Source organism: Zingiber officinale, chromosome 9A (assembly GCF_018446385.1).
Source record: "Zingiber officinale cultivar Zhangliang chromosome 9A, Zo_v1.1, whole genome shotgun sequence".
Classification (NCBI taxonomy): domain Eukaryota; kingdom Viridiplantae; phylum Streptophyta; class Magnoliopsida; order Zingiberales; family Zingiberaceae; genus Zingiber; species Zingiber officinale.
In genome coordinates, this window is record NC_056002.1 from 126,564,427 (window position 1) to 126,591,279 (window position 26,853).

Below are 26,853 nucleotides of genomic sequence, written 5' to 3' on the forward strand. Positions count from 1 at the left end.
TATCCTACTAGGCGGGGTCGGCTATATGGATCCTTTTACGTCATTGAGCTCTATCTCCTACTATATCATCATCTATACTTAAATAAATTTTATCTTATTTTATTGTTGCTAACCAAGTCTTTTTTATCTTCCTCTTCTTCGTTTGATATACGCGTTTGTCATAGTTTCATATCGCCGAGCATTTATTGGTCGTCTAAGTACATACTTGTACCATCTTAAACGTGTCTCTTAGAGTTTTTTCTTAATAGATGCAACTCTAACTTTTTCTCAAATGCTTTCATTTCTTATTCTGTCAATCCTCGTATGTTCACACATCCATCTTAGCATCCTTATCTCTACAACTCTTATCTTCCACTCATGTGCTCGAGTCATAGTCCAATATTCAACTCCGATTTTGTAGAATTTTCCTTTAAGTTTTAAAGGTATTTTACGGTAACATGAAAACTCTATGCTCTTTTCCATTTCAACCATCCTGCTTGTATTCTATGTAAGACATCTCTCTCAATCCCTCTATCATTTTGCAAAATTGACCCTAAATATTTAAAACTCTCGGTTTCGGGCAACTCGTCATCTTCTATCTTAACAATTGTCTTATTATGTTTAATATTGCTAAATTTAAATTTCATATATTATGTCTTTATTCTATTAAGCCTCAAACCTTTCCCTTCTGTTTCCTGCCAAGATTCTAGTTTAACATTTACTGCTTCACGTGTCTCATCTATCAAAATAATATCATCTGTAAATAACATACACTACGGTACTGTATTTTGAATGTGTGCAGTAGTTCGTCAATAATTAGTGTAAAAAGATGGGTACGTAGAGCTGAACCTTGATGTAACCCAATCTTTATTGAAAATGCTTCATTTACTTCGCCTGAAGTCTTTACTCTGCTCGTTACATTCTCGTACATATCCTTAGTTCAATATATGTTACGCTAACACCTTTTTTTTTAGATTCTCCATATAATTTTTTTTTGGACTCTATTATAAGATTTTTCTAAGTCAATGAATATCATGTGTAAATTTTATTTTTGCTCTCGATATTTTTTAATTAATTGTCTAAGAAGATGTATAGTTTCTATTGTCGACCTTCCAAGCATGAACCCAAATGTAGATATTGTTCTTAAATTTTTTTGGGAGGGTTAATAAAGTTGTCATAATTCATTAGTTATATTTTAAACATTTGGTATTGGAAACGGTGGGAAATCAAATGTGCCGATTATCAATAATAATATTATAACATGACATTTGACTTAATTGATCTAACTTCCTAATTGTTTAAACTTTAAAGTATAACTAAATTTTAAACACACACAACTCGCATAGTGCGGGTCAACTATCTAGTTAATTATTATTTTTAAAACTTCTGACCATGCATTGAGACTTGAAGTATGAAGGAATACTAAAAAATGTTTAGAACAAAATATATCTCATAAATATTAATAAGAAATAGGGAAATGTAAAACAAATCTACAGAAAGCCAAAAATGTATTACAAATCGTCAACTCCAATCTCTAAGCAACATTAAACACGTCTAATGAGTTGACTTAGTCCTCTTCTATTTGTCTCAGGATGATCTAGATCAAGTGCAGAGCAGTCAGCTTGAAAATGCCTAGTAGGAGAGCCTCAAATATGAAATGAAAGCATATGATAATGAAAAATCAACAAATATGGAAAATGCATGCAATGCACCAAACTCAATAATGGCACAACTCTAACTATAGTGGTACAATACTACTCATAGCAAGGGTACTCTAGATATATTGTGATCTTTTGTTAAAACCAAAATGGCATAACAGTCACAGAAAAACATATCTCTAAGATATGTGATCTACTGCTAGAGTTTGAAAAGACATTGTTGTTGTAGACCAAAATATATCTCTTGTTAGAGTTATCTGCAATCCCTTAGAAGCTGATCAGACACAACCATCTTAAGTTTACAGATGCATGACACTATGCACTAACTTATCTCTCGCAATGCATTACAAATATATTCCAATGTTCTAAATAGCGGCTAAGTTGGCCGCCTAGCCGCATGGTGGGCATCAACTGCACCGCTTTTGTCAAAGACGTTGTTTTAGGCAGTCAAAGTCAATGTAGGTTAAACTCACCTCCTTCCATCTTGAACCGCTGTTGTCACCACCTCCCGACACCGCCATCGTCGTCATTAGGTTAGACTTTTATATATTTCGGATTGAAATCACACAAATACAGTCATTTTGGGTTGGCACGACGCGAGGCGTCGACGCACTGTGATGCGTCCTGACACGTTGCTTGGGCCCGTCGACGAGTCCGAACCTATTGCGCGAGCCCAGACATGTCGCTTGAGCCTGGCAACAGGCTAGGACGCGTTGCTCGAGCCAGGATGCATCACGCGACGCGATCTGAAGCCGAAACACAAAATAGAAGTTAGGTTTTTCTTTTTTTAACTTAGGGCTAATTGATTAATCATTTTAATTAACTTCCAGCTATGATTGAGATAATTTAAATAGATTTAATTAAAGCCTAGTAAAATTATCTTATATATATATATATATAATAAGTTTCTTTTTATAGTAAAAAAAATTCAACCGCCTAGGCGGTTGAGGGTCACTAACTGCTTGCCACCGCTTACCGCCATTTACAACACGGATATATTCTAACAACACGGATTCATTAATCGCTATGCCAATGCATGTATATCTTATTATTATGTCAATACGTGTAGATATTGTCAGACTGAGAGCATATAATGAATCTAAAAATTTATCCATAAAATATTTAATCACATGCTAACATAAGCATGATAGGTGTATTTAATCAGGCCAAAGAATTCTTAAAAAGGATAAAAAGATTTATATGAACTAACACAAGCAAGAAAGGCAAAATAAGCAAACTGAGGTTCCCTGCCACATTAGGGTTTCAGCCCCATCACTGCACAACTTCCACAAGGCCAAGATCTAACCTTCAACTTTAGTTCCTGATCCATGTCAACTTAACACAAAATGTAGCATACATAAGACACAACTTGTCCTACCTCTCTCTTCCTGGCTCGAGATGAAGAATTTCTTCTCCAATTCTTTAGTCCCTGTATTGGTTGCACATATGCAACACAATCATAAACCCACACACATCAATAGCCATATTAGGAATATGCCCAACTAAACTGCTCAAAGGTAACAAAGCACACGACAAATCACTCTCTCTATTGTTCCTTGCTGATCAAAGCACCCAACTAGAATCCCACATGACAGATACAACCCAAGAATGAGTCCTATCTCTACTGAGGAATCTCTAGGGAATGAAGCTTTTATTCACTGCCACTGTTTTTTTTTAACTTACGATTTAATCAAGTTTTAGATTAAGAATTTTAATCTTGATTGAGATAATTTAAAAAGGCTTAAGTAAAGCTCAATGAAATTATCCTATTAATTTAATATTAATATATATATATATATATATATATAATATTATTATTATTATTATTATTTATTAAAAAATATTTAGATTAACTTTTTTATTTTTAGTTAATATATTTTATAGTTTTTTAAAAAAAATTTGTTATCCTTTATTTAATTTTTTATCCTTTAGTATATTATTTAATTATGTATAAAAATAGTAAAAAAAATTCAACCGCCTAGGCACCATCTAGGTGGCTGAGGCGGTAGGCGGTCATTGACCGCACCACCACCACCTACCACCATTTACAACACTGCCTATGAGAGATCTCAGGTCTGTTTGAAGTAACAAGATGGATACTATCAAAAGCTATGCTCTAGGGAACTGTTAGATCATGTTATCAGTTAGTTACTCTTTATAGGGTACTCCTTTAACTATGTTGCTTGTGTGGTACTTCACAAACTTCTCCTGTAAAATCTGTACTGTTAGAATTCAAATTGAAAAAATATTTGGTGGGTGAGTTTGGGGACTGGAAGGGTGAGGAATTCGAAGGATCACAGAATACTGAGTATATTTGATTGTTCTTGGCTCGAGGAGAACTCTTCAAGATGCCTGCAAATTGTATTCTGCTGATCATCTCATGGGTTTGACTCTTATCAAGTTCATAAGCTGATTTGCTCTCTAAATGCATTGAAACTAATTCTTTTCATTCATTCCTTATGGACGTGATTGTATTTTAACAGTAATCCACAAACACGCCAACATTAACGATAGTTGGTAGAAGTTTAGCTTTAGCCATCTGTTTTCTGCTAATTTCAAGATTACATTTTCTTATTTCTTTTTTGTTTAATGTTATTTAGCCTTGCTCTATGGGATTTGCAACTGGTGGGAAAACTTTCTTTTTATGGGGAGGCTGCATGATGGTAAAGAAATCATCTTATGTCAGTTATATCTTCATGGAATCATTATATACTTTGAAACGCAAGCATTATACATGGCCTTTAATTCTTAGATGCATGCTGAAGATTTTAGGAAAGACTTGTATGGAATTGTTAGTGGTCTTCGAGACGGTGGATACTCAGATGACATGACACTCGCAGCTGTTGCTGGTAATGTTGCACATTTTTGTGTTTAAATGATTATTTTATGGTCCTAGTCTGTGAACGAAGTTGCTGCATGATTTTCATTTATTATATATTCAATGAACTTATCCTGGCTTGTGTCTCGTAATTATAATATCTTCACAGCATGAGAATGCTAGTTTGTATTACGTATTTGAGTGTTTTGATTATAATTAACAATCATGTATAGTTAGTTTTAGAAAACAATGTGTAAGATACCCACCATTAAAAAGTTAACGCATACTTGTTCCTATCAAGTTACCATATGGAAAATAAGTGGATTTTTGTCAAGTTAAACATTTGAATACACTGTCATAAAATAGTAGATATTTGTCATGTTGGTAACTTAAAAACCTGTTTGTTTCAACTGGATTGCTTTTCTCAAGCTAACCGAGATCTAGTTAGAATTTGCAACTGCTAAATGCTACTTCTTAATACAACAAACCACTTTGCAGATTAAATCATTTGTTCTATCTTTATTCCTCCCTCCGGTTATTCCTCCATCTTGTATCTAGTCAACACGACAACACGACATGATTATGGGTATGGAAAGTGGGTCTGAGCTAAACTCGTATGAGGAAGAAGAAATAAAAAGTGAGAGAAGAAGAGGGGGATGAGGATGAACCTCCTTGTAGGCATCTGACATTGTGCAAGGAGAGAGAGAGCCTTGGCTGGCAACTCATCTAGGCATCACAGGCAGCTTGTGCCATGTGGGAAGGCTTGTGTCTTAGTCAGCCTCACTTAGGGAGGGAAGTGTTGTGCAGGGAGACAGATGAATGGGGCTCGCATTGTGCAGCATGGTGTGGGCCATGGGTTAGGCTAAAATTAGGTTTATACTTATAAATTATGTATCATATAACTTTTATATAACTTTGAATGACAGTATATGAGATATAACTTATGTATGCTATAAGTTAATTATGTTTTATTTAAATTAATTCTTTAACTTATGTTAATTAAGTTAATTTGTTAGCAGATTAACTTTAAGTTATCTGAATATATTGACTGTATCATCTATTAACCTGTTAGTGATTAATTATCAAATAGATTTGGTTCATAGATTTATTTTAGCTCGTTTCCCTTATACTTATCGTGAATTTGGACTTTTTTTCCATCTAGTCCTTGTGGGCCAACTCGAGATTTTAAAAATGACATGTCTGACACTTGAATCTATACTTGTATTGAATACTAGTACCTGAGTCTGAGTACCATACATAGGGCTGTAAATGAACCAAGCGTTCGTGAACAAGCTTGGTGTTCGGCTTTGTAAGAGTTTGTTTATATTCGTTCAATATATATAAGATTAATTAAACAAACAAGCTTGAACAGCTCGTTAAGCTAAACAAACAAGCTTGAACACATATGTGTTTAGTTCGTTAACGTTCGTGAACAACGTTCGCGAACAATATTCATTAATAAAACTCTTTTAAATATGCTAAATAAACAATAAAATAAATAAATAAATTTAAATTATCAAGCTCAATAATCAATCAAACAACTAAAAGTTTCAAACAATCAAACACGTTTGAATTGAGAGCTTGATAATATCTAAACGAACCAAGCTCGAACCAAACTCAAGTCAAGCTCAAGCCAAGCTCGAACCAAGCTCAAGCCAAGCTTGAATTGAGAGCTTGATAACATCTAAATGAACCAAGCTCAAGCTAAGCTTCAAACAAGCTCAAGCTCATAAAAATTAAACCAAGCCAAGCTTGAACACTCATTTCAAAAGCTTGGTTCATTTTAAACTCAGCTCGTCTCGGCTTAGTTATCTTATCAAACAAGCTTGAACACCCCAAAGCTCGGCTCGGCTCGGCTCGGCTCGGCTTGGCTCGACTTGTTTACAGCCCTAACCATACATCTTCACTATATACTGATTAGTGTAGAAATTTGGTCTGGATAAATATCATTTGTTGTGCCTGTTCAATTAATGCATATTTTTTTTTGGTTCTTTGAAGCATACAAACTAGTCTCAGATTTACTTTCTTCTTCAAAGATAGTTTCAGGGTACAAGATACTGAAGATCAAACAATTGTCATACAAGTCTTGTTAGCTATTGGAGAGTAGAATCAACGTTTAAATACTTGTTAAAACTTAAAAATACCCAATGTGGAAGAATTGAGGTATCAGAAGCTTTCTTGTGGTGTTTGGAATGCTAAGCTTTGTAAAACCTTATCAGCATTCCAAGTGTTTATAATGGCAAATTTGGCATTGTCACTGGGCATTAAAACCAAACTTATGGTCATGATATTTAATGCTTTGTTTACTCCGAGGAGTGGGTGATGGATGGATGGATGGAGCAAACCTAGGGGCATGGAATAAGAGGTCAAAGGGAAAGGAATCCTTTTATCTGCCGTACTTGCTTACCTGAATTGAGGAAGTGAGTAAGATCAATTCATTAAATTGTTATCCAGAACAAAGAAAACTAAAGTGTTCATTGTCCAAAATACCCTATCCAGAACAAAGGAAAGAAAACTAAATTTTTTTTCTTCTCCCTTTCCTTCCATCTCTTCACCCTTCGATTCACAATCTTTCCATCTCTTTACTCTGAATCATGGAGTTACCACCATCTAATAGATACAAGCTTCTCCACCACCAAGAAGACCTCTCCCACTCCTCCCATAGCCCTTAGTTCCTCCAATCCTTCTCTACGAAAAAGAGATTAGCCTGCTTTACAACCGCCTCCCGGCCAAAAAGAGAATATTGGCTCCTTTCCACTCTTCCTCTATTGACCTCAACCTGCAGCCCGATGATGAAGGTGATGAAGAAGATGCTCGATAGTTGGAACGGCTACTACCGGAAGTTGCAGTTTGGTTGACAAGAGGAGAAGAGGACAAAAAGAGAAAGTAGATGATAAGCCTAGGAAGAGAGGATATAATATGGTAATTTTGTTATGGAAGAAGGAGATTCATGTAATTTTGTTTTTGATCCTTTCCCATTCTCTGCTTTCTATCCGATTTGGCGGAGATTTTGCCTTCAAAATCACCTGCTGATTGATAATATTTTCCTTCCCCCTAAATTTTTGATAAAATAAACAGGTGAAAATTTTCATCCGTGAAAAATTTTCGCTAGTTTTTTTTAACACTTCCAAGTAAACAAGGTATAAAACTCAATAATTGCAATTTCATTTTTCATTCAAATGTTTAGGGGCTAATGAGATCTGTAGCTGGAGGAATTTAGAAGAAAAAAGGTTGTTGATTTATATTATTCTTTGCATGAATTGAATCATTAGATTGTATTTATATAAGACAATAATGCATTTTAATTGGATTTGCAGTATCCAAACCATTCTGTACTAATCAACTCACTAAATAGTATAAATAATACCCTACAATACCAAGTTATCCTAACACATGAATTGAAATTTCATTTTTATTTTGAGTTATGTTGGTTAAGATAATTCAGAAATACATTTAATAAAAAAGTACAATTATATGGCTAATAAAAAAAGGAAGGATTTTTATTTCATCTAATAAAAAAGAAGGATTTTATGTCTTTGGTTTACTTAAAAAATTATGATAGAGTCCCTAGATTATTGTGGCGAGTTATAGAATAGGAATAATATCAATAATTATATTGATATTATAAATAACATGTATGATTATTAGTATTAAAATTATTGAAAGGTTATCAAATAGTTGTACTATAATTATAATTGTTGTAATTTTTAGATTTACATCAATGGTGGGTTTGGTCTATGGTTTGAAATCTCGTACTATGTTTTAGGCGAAATGATAGATTACCAAAACTCAATACTACTTGACACTAAGAATCCTGTGTCATGTAACTCATGTTGACAAGCATCATTTATGTCAACACTCAACACCCCTTGGCATGCTAAAATTGAGATAATGCTATTATTATTATTTTTTTATAATTTGTCTCTATATAAGATAATATCAAAATCACAGCATTGCAAATGAAAAACAAACATTGAATTTAATTATATAGCCTCATCTTTTTTTTCTTCATTTCTTTTCACCTTTCACCTCAATTCACCACCAACACCATATATCAAATGTCAGCACGATATCGAAGCAGTATGGTCCCAATCAAAGACCAAAATACCAGCATGGCCCGAGATTTTGAAACTTTGGTCTCGTCCACATGAATTTTTCTTTTTTAAATTTTGTACTAGATCAACTTAGCAAATATATTCTAGATAAATATTTGAGATATTATTGAAAATAATATTTGTGTTAATTACTAATAGTGTAAATATACGAAAGTTTGTTAAACTTGATTGGCTATCCACTCAACCCAAAAATTGTGTTGTTAGGAAAAAAATATTGATATACATTGGACCACCACACTTGTCCATGCGACACTTATGAGCGTGGAGTATCCCAACTTCAACATGACTGAAAGGTGGTTATGGTTCACAATTTAGAAACGTCGATTATGGTTGAATTTATGGTTTGTGAGGATTTAAGGTCATTATTTATATTTAAAAAAAATATTTTAAAAATTTATAAACTTAGAAAGATTTAAAAAGGACTTGAACTTATTTAAGCTCTGGACATATCCCCTTAGAATTAGGAGAATCAAAACACATATAATTCACTTACCTTTTTACTCTAAGGTATACTCTTATTACCTTAGGAAGTGATGTTTACTCACTTTCATTTCTCATTTTGTAGTGGTAGTTCCTTCGATATCAAAATTTTCTACCTTGTTTTATGAAAGTTGCATTTTTTTTTGTAGTTCTCATCCAATCGTCAAGTAGTCTGCTCTTCCACAGAGTCAGGATCCAAAGTAGATTTTTCATCCGAGATATTACTACCTCCAAACTAAATATTTGTTCCATAGTAAAGACTGACACCAGTTAATCTAGAATCTTCTTTTTTATGATAGAGAGGATGGGATAACTTTGGGTCTTATGTGACCACTATCATAAACTATCAAAATTGGCTTGCTATCTATTTCACTAAAATCAAAAGAAGTCATCAAATAATTCTAAGTTCGTGTCTGAAACTTAAGGATCCTTGTGGATGTTTCATCCATTCTCGTAATAAAAGTTGAGCTTTCGTGAGTTTTAAATTGTCACTACTACCACTACTTTATGTTTCAGCCACATTACCGTCTAATTCTTATGTTAAACTATAATTTTATAATCCGATCAAATAATTTAGACCATTAAAAATAACACCTCCAATGATCTTTAAAAAAAACTTGTCTGAACTGGCAGTTCAAACTGCTGGTTCACGGTTAAGTTTGGGCTGGAACTGTAATCGGTCCATCTAGAGATGGGTTGGTTATGATTCCTATCATCAAACCGGGTCAACAGGTAACTAGCCCATTGACCCAGTTACGGTTCTGGGTCTATGGCAAGTGTCTGGATGATGTGGAATTACATATCTTGGATTGGAATAATCTTGTAAATGCACACACATGTTTATTTATACCAATCTGCTTGTAAGTGTAATTGGACTTTCTATTATGTGTCTACATTGAAAATTTTGTGTTCAAAAGTGAAGATTATCTCTAGTCTTAAACAGTAAATTGTGTGGAAATACTTCTCTGAAACAATATGCATCTCAGTGTTCTCATAGCAAAGCTATGTAAAAGAGTACTTGATTAAATACAATTTACATGTAAGTCACACACATATTTATTTATTTGTATCAATCTACTTGGCAAGTGTATTATGGACTTGATTAATCTATGTAAAAGAGTACATGATTAAATACAATTCATATTTAAGTCACATGCATATATACTCATTTATTTATTTATATCAATCTTCTTGTCAGTATACTGTGGACTTTATATTATGTGTCTACAATGAAAATTTCATGTGCAATTGTGAAAATTGTCTCTAGTTTTAGATAGTAAGTTATGTGGAAATACGTCTCAAAAACAATATGCATCTCAGTGTTCTTATGGCAAAGCTTTGTAAAAGAGTACTTGACTAAATACAATTCATCTGTAAGTCTGAATGTTTACCAAATTGATTCAATTCTTGTTATCATATAAAACCATAGGAATTGTTGGAGAAGTCCATTTGTGTTTTGTAATCGTTTTCAGTGGGTCCGTGTAGTCACAGATGAGGTACAAATTCAATTAAGTGATTGAGTTGGAACGACCAAATTTTGTTATAATTGTCTCTTCAAGATGGCTTTTACTTTCCAAATTGTGTTTCTTTGTTTATTCTTTCAGAAACCAAGGATCAAACATTTTGACAGTATACATACTAGATATGTTTCTACTTTCTGTTATTCTTATGCTATTTCTTACCATGGACACGTAGTGTCTGAATTGGTGAAATAAGATTATAATAAATGTTTTTGTAGGTCAATATAAGAGACTTATCTGGTCACCACCAGTTGCAGTCTTTCCTCACCCTCTTGCAAGTGACCTTAGCTTCTCAAGGTCTGGGGGTTCATTTTAGTAAACATTTTCACAATGTTTTTTTTCTTTTCATTTTTTCATGTTATATTCATGTAGATACTGGAATTACCTAAGGAAGCAAACTTTTGTTCTTGAATCCTACATATCGAGGGTTAACTGGTTGATGAACCGGGCTTTGTTTTCTACACATTGTTATTTGTCATGGGGATTTGCATGGCCATATTTTATGGCACTGATACATCTTCTGACAGCCATAAGAGCACCATATAACAGTTCTATCTTCGAAGCATCTGCCTCATCTTGTGGTGAGCTAATTATCCCCTTTGAAAGTAGGGCGTAGTCTAAGCTGCTACCTGTAGAACTAAATTTCTGATTCTGATGTTCTGCAGGCTCTTTGCTCGCTACCTGCTTGCTTGTTTCTACTGTGATAGAACTCCTTTCAATGTGGAACTTGACTAAGGTGGAAATTCAGCTGTGCAACATGCTGTCTCCAGAAGAACCAACTGTCTCACTTGGTTCTTATAACTGGGGTTTGGTGAGTTTTCTTCTATTTCATTTAGTCATCTTAAGTGTGGTTAGTGTTCATACCTATGAGAATAACTAAGGCCAGAAGTATGAAGATATGACTAACTTGGGTTTGTTTTATACTGCTGATCAGGTGTTTGTTGCCATGGTTGTGGACAACTTCCTGTACCCCATTTCAGCATTCCGATCACATTTCTCGCAATATATAAATTGGTCTGGTGTTCGGTACCACTTGAAGAATGGGAAAATAAGAAAGGTAAACTAACGTCTATTTAACCTTGTTTTAATTTTGACAAGGCTACAACTTACAACTGATTTTTTTTTTCCAGTTTTAGAGCTACTATTTATGCAATTCTTAACAAGGTCTCTAAAAAAGGTAGTTGACAAATCATGGGAAATATGTCTGTGTGTGTGTGTGTTTGGATTTCTTGGAGGTTGGGAGGGGATTTAATTTGAAGATAACGTTCCATGACTTGCAGGAAAATAATATCATAAGATGCATGAACACAACTACTATTTGGTCTTAAGCAAACAGTCCTGATAGGTGTAAGGCATGCCATAGATTTCATTGATCTCCTGCAGCAGTTTGGTAGTTGGAGTTACAGACTGGACTGTTAGTTATCGATTCTTGCCCAATTCTTGGTACTTCTCTTATTTTGTAATTGAAAGCTATACTGGACACTACAATCAACCAAGGATATTCCAAATTGATGATCCTTAGTGTATTTGTCATTTGCAAAACACAATTTATAGGGGATGTGCATTCGAACTGAAAGGTCAAATAGGATTGAACCAGACCTGTGGCACTCAATTTTGTACCACATGGTGAGTTGTGGGTTAGAAGAGGAACCTTGGCGTAATGATAAAGTTGCTACCGTGTGACCTGATGGTCATGGGTTCAAATCATGGAAGCCTCTTGCAATGCAAAGTGGAAATAGCCCTTTGCAATGCAAAGACTGCGTATAATAGACCCGTCCTCGGGACCCACATTGATTGACAGGAGTTTCATGCACCGGGCTATCTTTTATGGTGAGTTATGGGTTAATAAAGGAGTTTAGATGAGAGAGATGCTATAAACTTGTGTTTAAGCATTTTAGGCAAGTGGTTGGATGTTGTAAGGTATGGGTCAGTTCTCTTATCTAATCTAAGGGACTCTGATAAAACCAATCCAAAAATTCAATTTATCACTTAGGTTTCAATTTATGATGAAAAAACAAAACTTCAATTCATTTCAGTTTAAAGCTGTAGTAAATCTAAAAATAGTTGTGTGTGTGTGTGTATATATATATATATATATATAATATTCCTACATAATGTATATGTGTATATATAGAACCCAAGTACAAATGCATACTAATTAAATTGGAATTTGTCATTCTTTGGAGCAAGTAATTCAAAATGATAATCAATTATTTATTGTTTTGTTTTAACCAAATCCAATATTAAATTTGGGTGGATTTCGATTATCATAGTTTCAGTTGCCCAGAGCTCCAAACTCTTATTCATCTCTCACTTGAGCACATAAACTTTCCCAACTGAATGCAAAATATATAGCTCCATCTAACGAGCAATGGTTAATTAATTCATGATTGCAGTTACAGAATCAGAGACATGAGTGATACCATGAACGAAAGGGGGATAGGGTAATTGGTATTTGGAACAAATCATATTATAAGAGGGGCACTCATGGAAGGTAGAACTTGGTCTAGACTCTAGCAAACTAAGCTGACTGTTGAAACTTGGGCGCTAGCTTTCAACAGAAAATGTATAAACTTGTCTTCTAACTTAATACCCAGTCAATCAAACCTTGGATGGATCATGGAACAGCGAACATGTTTGTTGAGTTCACTTTTTATGGATATTGGTGACATTTGAACTTTGGAGTGCTGATTTTACAAATTATTTATGTGGACCCTTATTTGTATTTGAAGTTAAAATCATTTTTGTTAACATTCCAAGTCACATATCAAATTGAATTTTATATTGCAACTAATACAATGATGCTGGGTGATGAAAATTAACACGTCATTGGAGTACATTATATTGTTTTGACTTTTTGCATACAAACCTTGATTTCAGGACCATGAAATCACAATATGAACTAAGAAATGTTGTAGAACATCCACTTATTATCCCTCCCTTTGAGAAGTCACAGTTTAGAGAATTAACGACTGCCTTGTTAGTATGAGTTTGTCTTAATCACAAGATCCACCATGTCTTAATCATGTGAAGCAATTTGCAATTTCCGCAAGGCCAGTGGTAGTTTCGCTATTTCAGATTATCATACACATGTATATGGATTTTGGACCTGACAAATTTTTGTTCTTCTTAAACTATAATCCAGATTGAAAGACCCTTGGTAAATCAACCTATGTACACTGATCTTGCATGGAAGCATCTAAATGGAAAAAGGCAGCCGCTTCCCAAATCCTCATTCATCAGCTCTCTGACAAGAAGAATCCTTCATTGGCGCCAACCAAAGAAGTATGACAACTAGCATTCCAATTTGCAGCAAGTAGAGGATCATTCAAATTTCATTCCATTTCATGCATTACACCATTTTTTTTATTTAAGATACAAATTGTTGATTCTTATGGTGTTTTGAGTTGCCACCCTGTAATTTTGTAATTAATTGTAGTTGGCATGTAACATTATAGAAACAAACATTTCATCATGGCGAAGCATGTATTTTTGTTTATCAATCTGTCTATTCCTGTTGATGATTCACTATCTTTCCCTACCGCTCTATTCATTCATTATAACAATGTGCAGTCAGTCACTGAATTCTTAGAATGGGTTCCCAAGGCAAATCATCAAGCTTCAAGGCCTACAAGGTATTCACCACCGATCCTTCAATTATTATCTGATTTACAGTTAAGTGGAGTATTTCATCCACTATAATGCTCGGATCATTATCTTATTTATCATGTGTCTCTCATCTTTTGCAGTACACACTGTGCAAACTGATTCGTGAAGATGAGAACCTACAGTGGTGAGCGCAGCACCTCTCTCTGCGGTAGTGATTTGACAGTATTTCTTTGCTGTAACTAGTTCGACGGGCATCCAGCGGAGCACGAATTCTGCAGAAGATTTTATGTTGTTGATAATCGGCGCAAATTTGAGCACACAAGTTCCTCAGCTAGCTATGCTGCTGAACCACGAGAACGGAGAAAGAGAACTTGGCGAAATCGTTGGAGGCGAGCATGTCCCCCACCACCCCCAGCTCCGGCAACTCCACCCACTTGCCCAGCGCTTCCCCCAGCATCGACCCGGCGCACTGCTCCCGCCCCACCATCACCAGGTCGCACTCGCTCTCGATCGACTTGATCCCCGCCATCGTCTCGTTGATGTCCCTCGCCGCCAACTCCTCCACCGTCACCCGCTCGTTCCCGGCTACCCCCCTGACGAACTCCTTGAAGATGACGTCGTCCCATGAGAGTTCGTCCTCCGCTGCCTTCGCCTGCTGCTGGAACCGCACGACCGACATGCGCACGCCGGGGTGCCGTGCCATCCGCGCCGCGTACGACAGTGCTTCCCTGTCGTCGTTACCGCCCCAGAAGAGCACCTTGACGGAGTACCGGAATTTCTCCGGCACGAGCGGCCTCGAGCTGGTGAGCGCGTGGTGGACTAGGATCCCCACTGAGCACGGAGCTTGCGAAAGGACCTGGGGGACGATGTTTCGAGCGACCTTTTCGATCTCTCTGCTGGCGCCGGAATCGAACCTGGGAAAGGGGACGATGACGAAGGGGACGCACTTGTCCATGGCGAGCGAGCAGATGTCCTGGTGCATGGTGGTGTAGGGACTGATGGCGGTGAAGGGGAGGATGGCGACGCCCTCCTTCTTCCTCTTCTCGTAGTTGAGGAAGGCGTTGTGGAGGCGGTCCATCTGCGCGGGATTCACCAGCTCCCCCTTGCGGTTCTTGTGTGGGACGAGGGTGGAGTTGGCCCGGCCGCTCAACTCCACCAGGTGCAGCACGTGGATGCACGATGAGCTCTGCCCCGCCGGCGTCGCGCACGACGCCTCGAACAAGTCGAGCATCGCCGGCACTGGGTCCTCGTTCAGCATCGTCGCCACCGCACTAAACTTCTCCTGCGCGTTCAGGTGCTGCAGCGCCCGGTAACCCACATTGTGCCGCGTGTCCAGCGGGTCGTAGAAGGTGGTCACCAGCCACGAGCAGACGCCGGTGACCAGGACGATGGAGATCAGCGCCGTCACAAAACCTTGCGGCCTGAATTTCTACATACCAAACGTTAAATTCTCACGATCCGGACGGCGTCAAGTTAGTGCGTGGGATCTAATTAAATAGCTTACTCGGTCGCCCTTGACTCCGATGTAGACCATGAGCTCCACCAGGCCTTTGAAGTTGAGCATGAGGCCGAGAAGAGCGGCCTTTTGTATGGAAGCCCTGTAGTAGACGCCGGCGAAGACGGCGACGAGGGCCTTCACGACGTGTCCGGATAAAATGTACAGCAGCATCCACAACATCATGATGGGATTAGTTATGCGGTCGAAGGCGGTGATGTAGCCGACGGTGAGAAAAAAAAGCGGGAGCAGCAGCTCTGTGGAGAAGAGCTCCAGCTGCTCCACCAGCGCCATCCCCAGCGGCGGCCCGTCGGGGACCAGCAGCCCCATGACCAAGGGGGCGTCGAGGAATCCCAGCCCCAGCGCGTCGCTCAGCGCGCCGATGGTCAGCACCGCCAGCATCATCACCAGAATGTGCCATTCCGCCACGCGGCCCCCCTTGGGCGTCCGCCGCACGATCCACCGCGCCCACGGCCACACCAGCGAAAGCAGCGCGATCAGGAAGGCCCCCGTGCCGGCCACCTCCCGTATCGCCTTCACGTAGCTGTGACGCTGGTGCGCCGTATCGATCACCCTGTAGACCACGAAGATGCTCCACCGAGTTATCTCGTTCACCATCGACGTCGCGACGGCGAAGCGGCCCAGCTCGGTGTTGAGCAGCCTCAGGTCGGCGAGGACGTCAGCGACCACCGAAGGCGGGGTGGCGGCGACCGTGGCCGCCAAATGGAGGAAGACGTCCGGGTCGCCGATGTTGGGGATCACTCTGTTTCCCTCGTTGTCGATTTTCACCAGCCTCATGAAAGGTAACTGGAGCGCGAGGAGGAAGAGGAAAGGTATGACCATGCTGCCGAATCCGAGGATGGCGGTCCTCTTCCCGGACCGCCAAGCCAGTGTGGGATCGATCTTGACACCGATCAAGAAGAACTTGATCATGGCGCCGTAGGCGGCCAGGAGGCGCGTGTAGGATATAACGTCGTCCCGGAACAGAGTCGGCTCGTAGGAATCCGCCATTCGCCGCGCAGCAGGGATGCGTAGATGCGAAAGGATAATAAGAATTCTGGGACTAGACCCAAGCAAACCACCCTGTAATCGTCATCATCATCAGACATATCAATCAATACATTGAAACTAGCTAGCTAGAAGACGTACGATCACATACCATGATGTCGCAGACGATGCGAGGTTGGCGGAGGGGGCGGAGGAGGAAGTAGAGGAAGCGGGAGGTGAGGACGGAGACGATGAATTGCAAGAGGAGGAGGGAGGCGGTGTCTCGGAGGGGGTCTTCGTGGTAGAAGAAGCCATAGGAGAAGGAGGGGCGGGAGAGTTGATCCAGATCGGTTCCGTTGATGATCTGAGCCATGGTACGACGAGGACGAGGACGAGGACGACGAACGAACGTCGTTCTCCTCGTGGTTGGTCGGCAAATATAGAAGCAGCTTGATGGAGAGATGGAATTAGGTTGTGATTCATGGTCGACAACCAACGAACGACGAGGTTGATTGTCAATTGCACTATTGCAGCAAATTGCCTGGCAGCATCCTCAAAATAGATTCGCATTAATTAATTGAGAGTTTGATAACATTTAAATGAATCAAGTTTAAGCTAAGCTTCAAATAAGTTCAAGCTCCTAAAAAATAAATCAAGTCAAGCTTGAACACTTATTTCAAAAGCTTGGTTCATTTTAAACTAGACTCGACTTGATTACCTTATCAAACAAGTTTGAACATCTTACAACTCGGCTCGACTTGTTTCCCTAGACTCAAATAGCAATATTAATTTTCATATCATTCTAGTCAGTTCTTTCACACTATAATAATATAATATATTAAACAAAAAGATATATAAAATCTTATAATCATAAACATCATAACATAATTACTCTATAATTATTTCAAGTTTATCATCAAGTATAACCAGATTAAATCTTAAAAAAAACCTTATGGATAAAACTCAGGTAGTTGCTTCAAGTAAATATTCATTAATTAATCCACCCCTTTAAATAAAGTAACAAGGTAAAGGCTAAGAACATGAGAATGATAGGTTCTTATAACTCCTTGCAATGATAAACTTCAGAGCGTTCATCATAAACATCAACAAACTTTTGGTCTAGATTCGCTTCTATAATACGAAAACCCTTGGAATATATATCCTCTAATCAATAATCACCTTCGAGATCATGTTCACTTCTCAAGACCTAGTGAGGCTATCTCAAAAGAGTTCCCATCATTACTAGATACTTTCTAACAACTAAATGCATTCCGACACAAGTGAATGAAACACAACTATATGAGATACATAAGTGAATGCCTTAATGCCAAAATCATCAACTAAAGATTTATATAACCATGGTCCAAAGTTCGCTTAGAAAAAGCGAAAAGTGACACCTTTAGTCAATTGCTAGCATGATCCAGTCGAACATGAGTATCATAACCAATAATAACATTTCTAGTTCACTGGATAAAGTCTCAGTTGATGGATTATCATTCCAATCATTTCAACTCAAATAAAAACATTTTATTATATAGAAATTAGCCTTTAAGTCAATTGGACCAACTTCCAAAGTATTAGACATTGTCTTCCACTTGACTATAACTCAAAGAAAACCTTTATTTTTTTTATCTATAAACTAGCCTTCTAGTTAATGAGACGCTGTTTTAATTGGACACTATTCTAGTGGATCGAAACCTACTCCACTCAATTGGAATAAGGTCAATCAGACTATCACATTGATGCGTAGCTGGGTAGCCCCCCTTCACTCTGCTTACGACCCACATAAGCTACCATAAGGTCTAGAGAACCTTATCCCTACCTAGGCTATTGAAACATCAATACGATGAATCATCTCAACATCAAAATAAATCTAAGATTTTCATTACGTTTTTAGATTTACTCTGATGATCGATAAAAAAATTTCATAAGATTGGACCGATCATCTCCAAAATTAATCGGTTCAAAAGAGCTAAATAATACATGTGTCAAATGGTCTGCACTTTCTTCTCAAGATTGATAAGTGTCCCTATATTCAAAGCTCCTCACAATTTACACACTTCATACAACTCATTAAATACACATCTAATTTAAGTTAAATTATCAAAGCATCAAAGCACTATAGTTAACTATAGTAGCCACCGAGAAGGAATTGTTGCCCTAACAAGTAGAGGATCCAATGGTTGATTTTTAAAATTGGGTTGACCATAGGTTTTGATAAGTCAAACCATGCACTTGGATATGACCATTTAACTTTGTTTAAAAGAATTTTGGTGATCTTTTAGCAAAACTCCACTTGGAACTCTAGGTTAGGACTTCATACCTCTAGCATCTAGAGACACAGATGAACTTCTTTGTGGTCACTGACTTCGTTAACATGTCCACAACATTATTTACAGTGTAAACCTTCTCAAGTTGAATTTCTTTTGAAGCAATCAGTTCTTCGATCTTATGAAATCTTACATCAATGTGCTTAGTTCTCGCATGATACACCTGATTGTTCACCAAATAGATTACACTCTAACTATTACACACCAACTTAACTTCACTTTGCTAAATATCCAGTTATTTGACTAATCCTGTAAACTATAAAGCTTTCTTCACTACTTCAGTTACTGTTATGTACTCTGACTTCGTAGTGGACAATGCAATAATAACTTGTATCATGGACTTTCAATAGATTTGATCTCCTGCTATAGTAAACATGTATCATGTAGTAGACCTCCTGTCACCTAAATCTCATGCATAATCTACATCCATATACCCAGTAACTGAAGGATCTTCCGATTGTTTGTTGAACCTGATGATATAATCAATTGTATTTCTTAAGGATATGAAAATCCACTTCATTGCATCCCAATGCGATCGACAAGGATTTGAGAGGACTTGCTCACCATACTATCTACTTGTGCAAAATCTGAATTCGTACAAACCATGATATACATCAAACAATCAACTACACTGGCATATGAAACCTTCAACATTTCTTGGATCTCCTTATCCGTCTTTCGGTACTGTGTATTGGATAACTTAAAGTGTTGTGCCAGATGTGTATTCACTGATTTTGCATTATTCATATTAAACCTATCTAGTACCTTCTCTACATAGCTACGTTGAGATGATCATAATCTCTTTGTAGCTCTATCCCTATAAATCTCCATTCTAAAATTTTTCTTGGTCTCACCCAAATCTTTCACGTCAATTTTTTTGCTCAATGGTCTCTTTAATTTGTTGACATCTTTTATCTTCTTTGCAGTAATAAGCATGTCATCTACATATAGTAGTAAGAAATTAATGATCTATCTTTAAGGCTCTTTACATATATATGTAGCAATCAAACTCACATCACGTACAAATTAAAATGCTTGTATCAATGTCTAGGAGATTGTTTTAATCCATAGAGCTCTTTCTTAAACTTGCAAACTAAAACTCTTACCAGACTGACTAAATCCCTTAGGCTGTGACATAAAAATTTATTCCTCCAAATCACCCTAAACAAATACTATCTTCACATCCATTTGCTCTAGTTGTAAATCATGATATGCCACCAAAGTTAACACCACTCTGATAGACATATATCTCACCACTAGAGAGAAAATTTCATCGTAGTCAATCTCCTTTCTATGTGAGTACCCCTTTACTACCAAATGAACCTTAAACTTCACTTCTTCTCCCTCTAACATTGCTTCCTTCTCCTTGAAGACCCAGTTGCACCCTATAGCTCACTTTCCCTTAGGAAGTTCCACTAGATCCTAGGTTTGATTCTTTTGCAGTGATTCCATCTCCTCTACTATAACACTCATCCACTTATCATTCTCAGAGTTGTGAACCGCTAGTTGGAAAGATGTAGGGTCTCTACTACTGGTGATAAGTAATAAGATATCAAATCCTCAAATCCATATCGAGTGGGTGGCTTCATGACTCGTCTCATCCTGCCCCCAACTATAATGTGATGCTCTGTATACCCTGAGCTAGTATCATTAGAGTCATGAGTTCTAAATCCACTTGCACATGGTCTTTCTCCTTGCTACTATTCATTGATATTCCTTTTAACATAGTTTTCCTGTCAAACACTACATCTCTAATGATCATAATCTTATTTATCTTAGGATCCCAAAGTTTGAAACATTTAACTCCTTTTTGATACCCCAGAAAGATGCATTGATTTGATTTTGCATCTATCTTTGATCTTTCCTCACTAGATTTGCTCATATAGGTTGGATATCTAGATACTCGAAGGTGAGAATAATTAACCTGATTTATTGTCCATACCTCTTCTAATACTTTGTCTTCTGCTGTTGATCTTGGTGATCTATTAATTAGATAACTTGCTATGTCACTTCACCCTAGAACAAGTCTTGCATTTAGCTTGAGACATCTTGTCTTCTCGATGATTGTCCTATTTAACCTTTTTATCACACTATTCTATTGAGATGTTTTGTGAACTGATAATGCCTTATAATCTCATGTTGCTCATAAAATTTTTAAAACTTTGAATTTGTGTACTTAGTCTCATTATCTGACCTAAGACATTTGATCTTCTTTCTAGTCTGGTTCTCCACTTCAAGTTTCCATAGTTTGAACTTCGAAAGTCTCTGATTTGTGATGTATGAAGTATATCTAGACTTTTCATGAGTAGTCATCAATAAAAACTCATAAAATACAAGTATCGTCCATGTGATGTGAAACTAGCTAGTTCTAAAGATCCGTATGTACATAGTCGAGAATCCCCTCTGTCTTGTGAATCGTCATCTTAAATTGTACCTTGCTCTATTTCTTAAGAATACAAAATTTATAGAATTCAAGCTTACACGTCTTGACACCCATCAATAAATCTCTTTTGTGAAGTTTCAACATCCCAAATTCGCTAATATGCCCTAGCCGCATATGCCACAATACCATGTTGTCTGATTCAGATTCCATCACGGTAACACCGTAGTCCCTATCAACTTGTAGATGTTCCCTTCTAGCTTTTGTCCTTTCATTACAGTCAGAGTTCTTTTGTTGACCTTCATCATTTCGATCACTGATTTATAACTACAATCAATATTGTCCGGTGTACTTAGTGAGATCAAATTCTTTCTTAGATTTGATATGCATCTGATATCACATAAGATTCTAACAACACCATTAGATATATTGACTAATGTTCCCTATGCCAATAATTCTATAGGATGCATCATTCCCCATCAACACTGAATAAGAATACACTGTCTTGTAAATGTTAAACCACTCATTGTTTAGCATCATGTGATATGAATATGTAGAATTTAAGATCCATGCATCTACAAGCTGCTTCAAACTCGACAGAATTGATAACATATCTTTGTCACCACTCTTTGAATTATCCTGTTCAACTATATTTGTAGACTTTGTCAAAAAATCTTTGTTCTCTGTAATATTTTTCTTTATCTCTGGACAATATATCTTTATATAACTTTTGCCTCCACACTTGTAGTACGTGATCATTTTCTTCCTCAACTTAAAATGAGCCTTATTCACCACAAGTCATTCTCCTTAAGAAACTTTATCATTTGTTTTCTTCTATTGATGAAAGCCCAACAAAGCACTTGTGAGCTCTAATTTGAGTATTTCTTTCCCCCACATCAGAGTAGTAATCAAGTTCTCGTATGTAGGAGATGAAGGTAGAGAATTTAGTAACATTAGCACCTTATCTTCGTCCTTGATTGTCACATCAACCAATTCAGGTCCTTACAATTTGGTTGAATATGTTGATGTGTTAGTTTAGATCAGTTCCTTCTATCATCTTTAGTTTGAATAACCTCTGCTTAAGATGCAACTTATTTGTCAAAGATCTTGACATATACAGGTTTTCTAGCTTTTACCAAACTACCACTGGTGACTCCTCATCCATGATATGATACATCAAATCATCCATAAGACAAAGTTTGATCATTGCTACTACCTTCGCCTAAAGATCCTCCCAATCCATTCTTTCCATACTTTTCAATGTTCTTTCTCCTAACGCATTTACCATTCTTTGTTGCACCAATAGATCCATGACCCTCCTCTACTATAATCCAAAGTTTTTGATTTTGTCAAATTTCACTAGATCAAACTTTGCAGAAGATGTCCTTGACATGTTAAAAACCATAACTCTTATTCCAATTGTCACATCATGGGCAATAACCGCTACAACTATAGTTGCATAAGAAGAGGAGGAGAGACAAAAGAAGATCGCATGACAATAATGTAACGAAGGAATCCCAACAAGAGAACACGAGAAAGAAATAAGAAGAATAGACAACGGAGAATTGTAGTGGTTCGGCAGCGTGCCTCGTCCATGAAAATGATCGAAGCTTTATTATAATTCTCTCAACCCTTATATTAGATTTACAATAATCCCATATATAGTGTCCAAACTTTTACATGATGTTTCATACCAAAGATACCAAAACACCCACATTTTCTAGGTTTTCTATCGTTTCCCGGATGAGACACAGTCGGGTTGTGCCTCCTAGGCATGACCGTGCCTGGCCGTGTCACTCATCTAGATCTGGGCATGGCTAGACTATGTAAGATAGGTATGCTCGTGCCTGAGTAGGTTGCACCTCTAGAATCGAACACGACCAGGTCATGTCCGATGGGCATGCCCGTGCTTGGGCGTGCAACGCCTCTAGAACTAGACACAGCCTGGTTATGCCTAGTGGGCACGGTTGTGACAGGGCATGCCCCTTCTTTTCTCTTTCGTGATGCCCTTCATATTAACTTCTGCTCAAATATAAGCCACTCGTCGATAGTTATCATTGAGGACAATGTTTTATTCAAGTCTCGAGAGTTTAGTTAGGTTTGTTTGATAGTTTGTTTTGCATGATTCATCATTTATTCATCATGTTGTCATGTCATCATGCATTGTTTGTTTGTTTCTTATAGTAAAATTCTACCATGATGGATTATATGTTCTTGTGATAGTGTGCTAGTATTCTTTGTGATGTATTTTCTTCTATCAGTGCTAGTATGATTTGAATAGTATTTTTATCGTAAGAGTTTTGATATTGACCTAGTTGTTTAGGATTTATTTTTTACATTATGCTTGATTTTGATAGTTGATATATTTGAGAATAGTTATGATTTACAAAATTAGATTAGTTTTTTTATTGCCTAGGTGATCCTCACTGTATTTTGGTTACTGAAAAAACTCAGATCATTTAGAAAAATCAAAATTTTTGAGAATATATTGTGCAAAAAAAAGAAAGAAAAATAGTTTCTTGAACATTGCTCTTTATAAAAAAAAATAAAAAAGTATCGGCTAAAAAATAGTTATCATGAGTAGAAATTAAAATGATACCCCTTCTGAGTTAGATTATTAGAAAAATGACTATCATGAGACCTTGTGCATACAGTTGATAACACTACGGAGGAGGGAGGATGAACCTTGCATGTGGTAGATAAGTGTCTTTTACTAAAAGTATTAGGAACATGGTTAGATGATGAATTGACTAGGATTGGAAGTTGAAACCAGAAAAGTTAAGCTACTTTTTATATTAAGTATGGAGAACTTTCAGTTATGCCTCATTAAAACAATCCCGTTATCTTTGCTCATGAGTGAAACTACATGAAAGAACTAGACTAATTCGTTAGAGATTATGATGCATCACTCATACACATAGATCTAGATTACATGTTTTGCTTGAAAACAAGTAAAAGTTTAAGTTTGGGGATATTTGATGTGCATATTTCATATATGATTTTTGGTATTATTTTGTATGTATTTTGTTTAATCACATGAGCATATTTTTATTTCCTTTTTATTATTTTCATTCTTTTCATTCAAAGAATTGCTCTTTGCATATTTTTATTGATAGGACGTGAAGATCTTAACATTTGGAGCAAATTTAGAGATGGTAAACCAAGGAATACATATTACGGCATGATCTATGACCATCTCGTGTCGTTCAACAAGAATAATGTGGTGGTCTCACATTCCATTATCTAGGATATAAATCACATAGGAAAATATAGTTCAATAAGCATCTTTCATAAAAACTCTCAATGCATTGAGTCGAAAGCCTTCTAAAGGTCAACCTTTATAATGCATCTAGGAGACATACACTTCCTATAATACCTTCGGAGTAACTCTGTGTCAGATGAATATTATCTGTAATGAGTCATCCTTGCACAAAAGTTGCCTAAGACTAATGGAGTAGACCCCCTACTACCTCATATAGTCGTCAAGCTAATATCTTTGTGATGACTTTATAGATTACCGTGCAATAGGACATTGACCTATAATCTATCATCTTACTAGCATGAGTCGACTTTCGAACAAGGGCAATCAGAGTGTAGTTCCATCTCCTCGATAATCTCTTGCTTGAAAAAATTCTATGACCATTATAGTGAAATTTCACCTATTAGTGTCCCAAGAGTACTTCAAGAACTTAGTGTTGGTGCGGAAAACATCCGACGATCGAACCTGAATTTTGATAATGGTAAAGGATTCAAAGTTAAGGTTATTTGTGATCTAATGTGTTTGAATGAGTTTGCAGGAAAAATCCTAAGGTATCTTAGGCAAAAGTCCTAACTGCGGTTAGACAAGTAGAAAACCCTAGGGGGTGGTAACTCTAGGTCCTAGGGGGTGGTAACCGTAGGCGGAAAGACTTGGCGGGTCAAGGTCTTTGGGCAAAAGTCCTAGAGTTGGAAACTCTAGGTGAAAATCCCAGTGTCGCGGATCTGGTGGAAAGTCTGAGCGAGTCGTGGAGCAGACGCCCAGCGGAAAGACCTGAAGACTCGGGCGCTAAGCAAAAGCCCAATCGATCAAGAGGATTGAACTGGAAACAGGTATATTCTCTTGAGTGGAGTAAGTGAGGACGCGTTCCCTGCTGAGAGAACAGTAGGCGTCGGTTCGACCTAGGGTTTTCAGACGAAAATTCAAAGTTAGAATCGGACAGTCCGATGACTGTCAGACATTTATGTCTATGTTATTATTATGTGCTAACTTTGTTTTGCAAGGTATGCTTGATATTTTGGGACCAACATATCTTCCAGGGACAAGAGAGCAAGTTTTGTCTCGGATGAATAGTACCCGACGCACCCTCCATGGAGCTTGGAGGCGCCTTGGGTGCAAGGGTTGAGGAGTCTACGTAGTGGTACTGGAGGCACCCTCCAAAGGAGCTGGAGGCACCTCGGACGACCTTGGAGGCACCCTCAAGGGCATTGGAGGCACCCTCAAGAGGATAAGCTACAGGAGTTACAGATCTTATCCACGCTGCGAATCCGCCAGTGATGGAGGCGCCCTCAAGGACCTTGAAGGCGCCCTCAACGGCTTATATCAGCCAGTCTCGACCAGTAGCTTGGAGACAACGACTTCTAAGCAATTTTTCTTCAGCGCACTACTACCGAGACGATCCGGCTGAGCTACAACAACACACCGATGACCAGAAGCTTCAGTTTTGTGATTCGCTTGTGTCGGTATAATTTTCAGTACAGATTAATTGTAATATTCATTTGTAACCTTTGCGAGATTATAGTTGTTGTCCAAAGTAAACGCTCAACGAGCGTGGGCCTTGGAATAGGAGTCGCCCAAGGCTCCGAACCAAGTAAAAACACTTGGTGTCTTTCTGTGTTTGTTTTATATTTCTGCTGCATTTACTCGTTGATTTTCCGAAACGAAAAGTGAAAGCCACGAGAACTATTCACCTCCCCCCTCTAGCGCTTTTCGATCCAACACTTAGAGATATGTTCATCTAATACGGGTACCCTTTGATCCCCAATGTCAAATAATGTATGTTTAATTTACTCTGTTGTAGGAAGGTACTTTAGAGCACAATGCTAATTTGAGATAATATACTGCTCAAAACTCATACAAGATTGAGGAAAGGGGGCAGTTCTACATAGAGCCGAACCTAGTTGGTGTTGGAAGTGATTAGTGACTATCATTACCACTTCTTCAAATGATTCAAAAAAATTACCATCGTACTTTTACACAGTACTGATCACATTGCTCTTGTTACACTTCACTAGTGAATAAACGATTGACGTATTTTGATCCACCTGTTTGAAGTATCTAATTTTTATACCCTACATGACAAATGAATGTTCAACAATGCTTAGACGTGCTACGATGTTCTGTAGCACGTAATCCTCCACCATGTGTTAACCCTTCATCTTTCACCTCTTCTAATTGTTCCCTCACAGTTGTTGCATGTGCAATATTGTACTGGTAGTGCTCATC

The 26,853-nt window shown here is 37.5% G+C and overlaps 2 protein-coding genes across 2 annotated transcripts in view; one reads left to right on the top strand and one right to left on the bottom strand.

The window, feature by feature from the left end:
- The window catches only part of LOC122020744, a 33,056-nt gene extending 18,983 nt beyond the window's left edge, over nt 1–14,073 (top strand). The window contains exons 8-14 of the mRNA XM_042578764.1: nt 4,238–4,300; nt 4,390–4,486; nt 10,789–10,867; nt 10,943–11,151; nt 11,236–11,381; nt 11,505–11,627; nt 13,716–14,073. Coding sequence (XP_042434698.1) covers nt 4,238–4,300; nt 4,390–4,486; nt 10,789–10,867; nt 10,943–11,151; nt 11,236–11,381; nt 11,505–11,627; nt 13,716–13,868 — 870 coding nt within the window. The 3' untranslated portion in view covers nt 13,869–14,073. The remainder of the gene's footprint in view (nt 1–4,237; nt 4,301–4,389; nt 4,487–10,788; nt 10,868–10,942; nt 11,152–11,235; nt 11,382–11,504; nt 11,628–13,715) is intronic.
- Nucleotides 14,074–14,510: 437 nt separating this feature from the next.
- Nucleotides 14,511–17,034, bottom strand: LOC122019559 (cation/H(+) antiporter 15-like). Its single transcript, XM_042577018.1, has 3 exons — nt 16,834–17,034; nt 15,684–16,757; nt 14,511–15,608 (listed from the first exon to the last, which is right to left on the bottom strand). Exons 1-3 carry the CDS (start codon nt 17,032–17,034, stop codon nt 14,511–14,513), a joined length of 2,373 nt encoding a protein of 790 aa, XP_042432952.1.
- Between the last annotated feature and the right edge of the window lie 9,819 nt (nt 17,035–26,853).

What these genes read in the sequence shown, in the direction of transcription:
- LOC122019559 (XM_042577018.1), bottom strand. Translation starts at nt 17,034, where the DNA reads ATGGCTCAGATCATCAACGGAACCGATCTGGATCAACTCTCCCGCCCC. An exon ending in GCATCGTCTGCGACATCATG is followed by an intron (nt 16,758 to 16,833) that starts GTATGTGATCGT and finishes TGACGATTACAG; the next exon opens with GGTGGTTTGCTTGGGTCTAG. An exon ending in TCGGAGTCAAGGGCGACCGA is followed by an intron (nt 15,609 to 15,683) that starts GTAAGCTATTTA and finishes TTTGGTATGTAG; the next exon opens with AAATTCAGGCCGCAAGGTTT.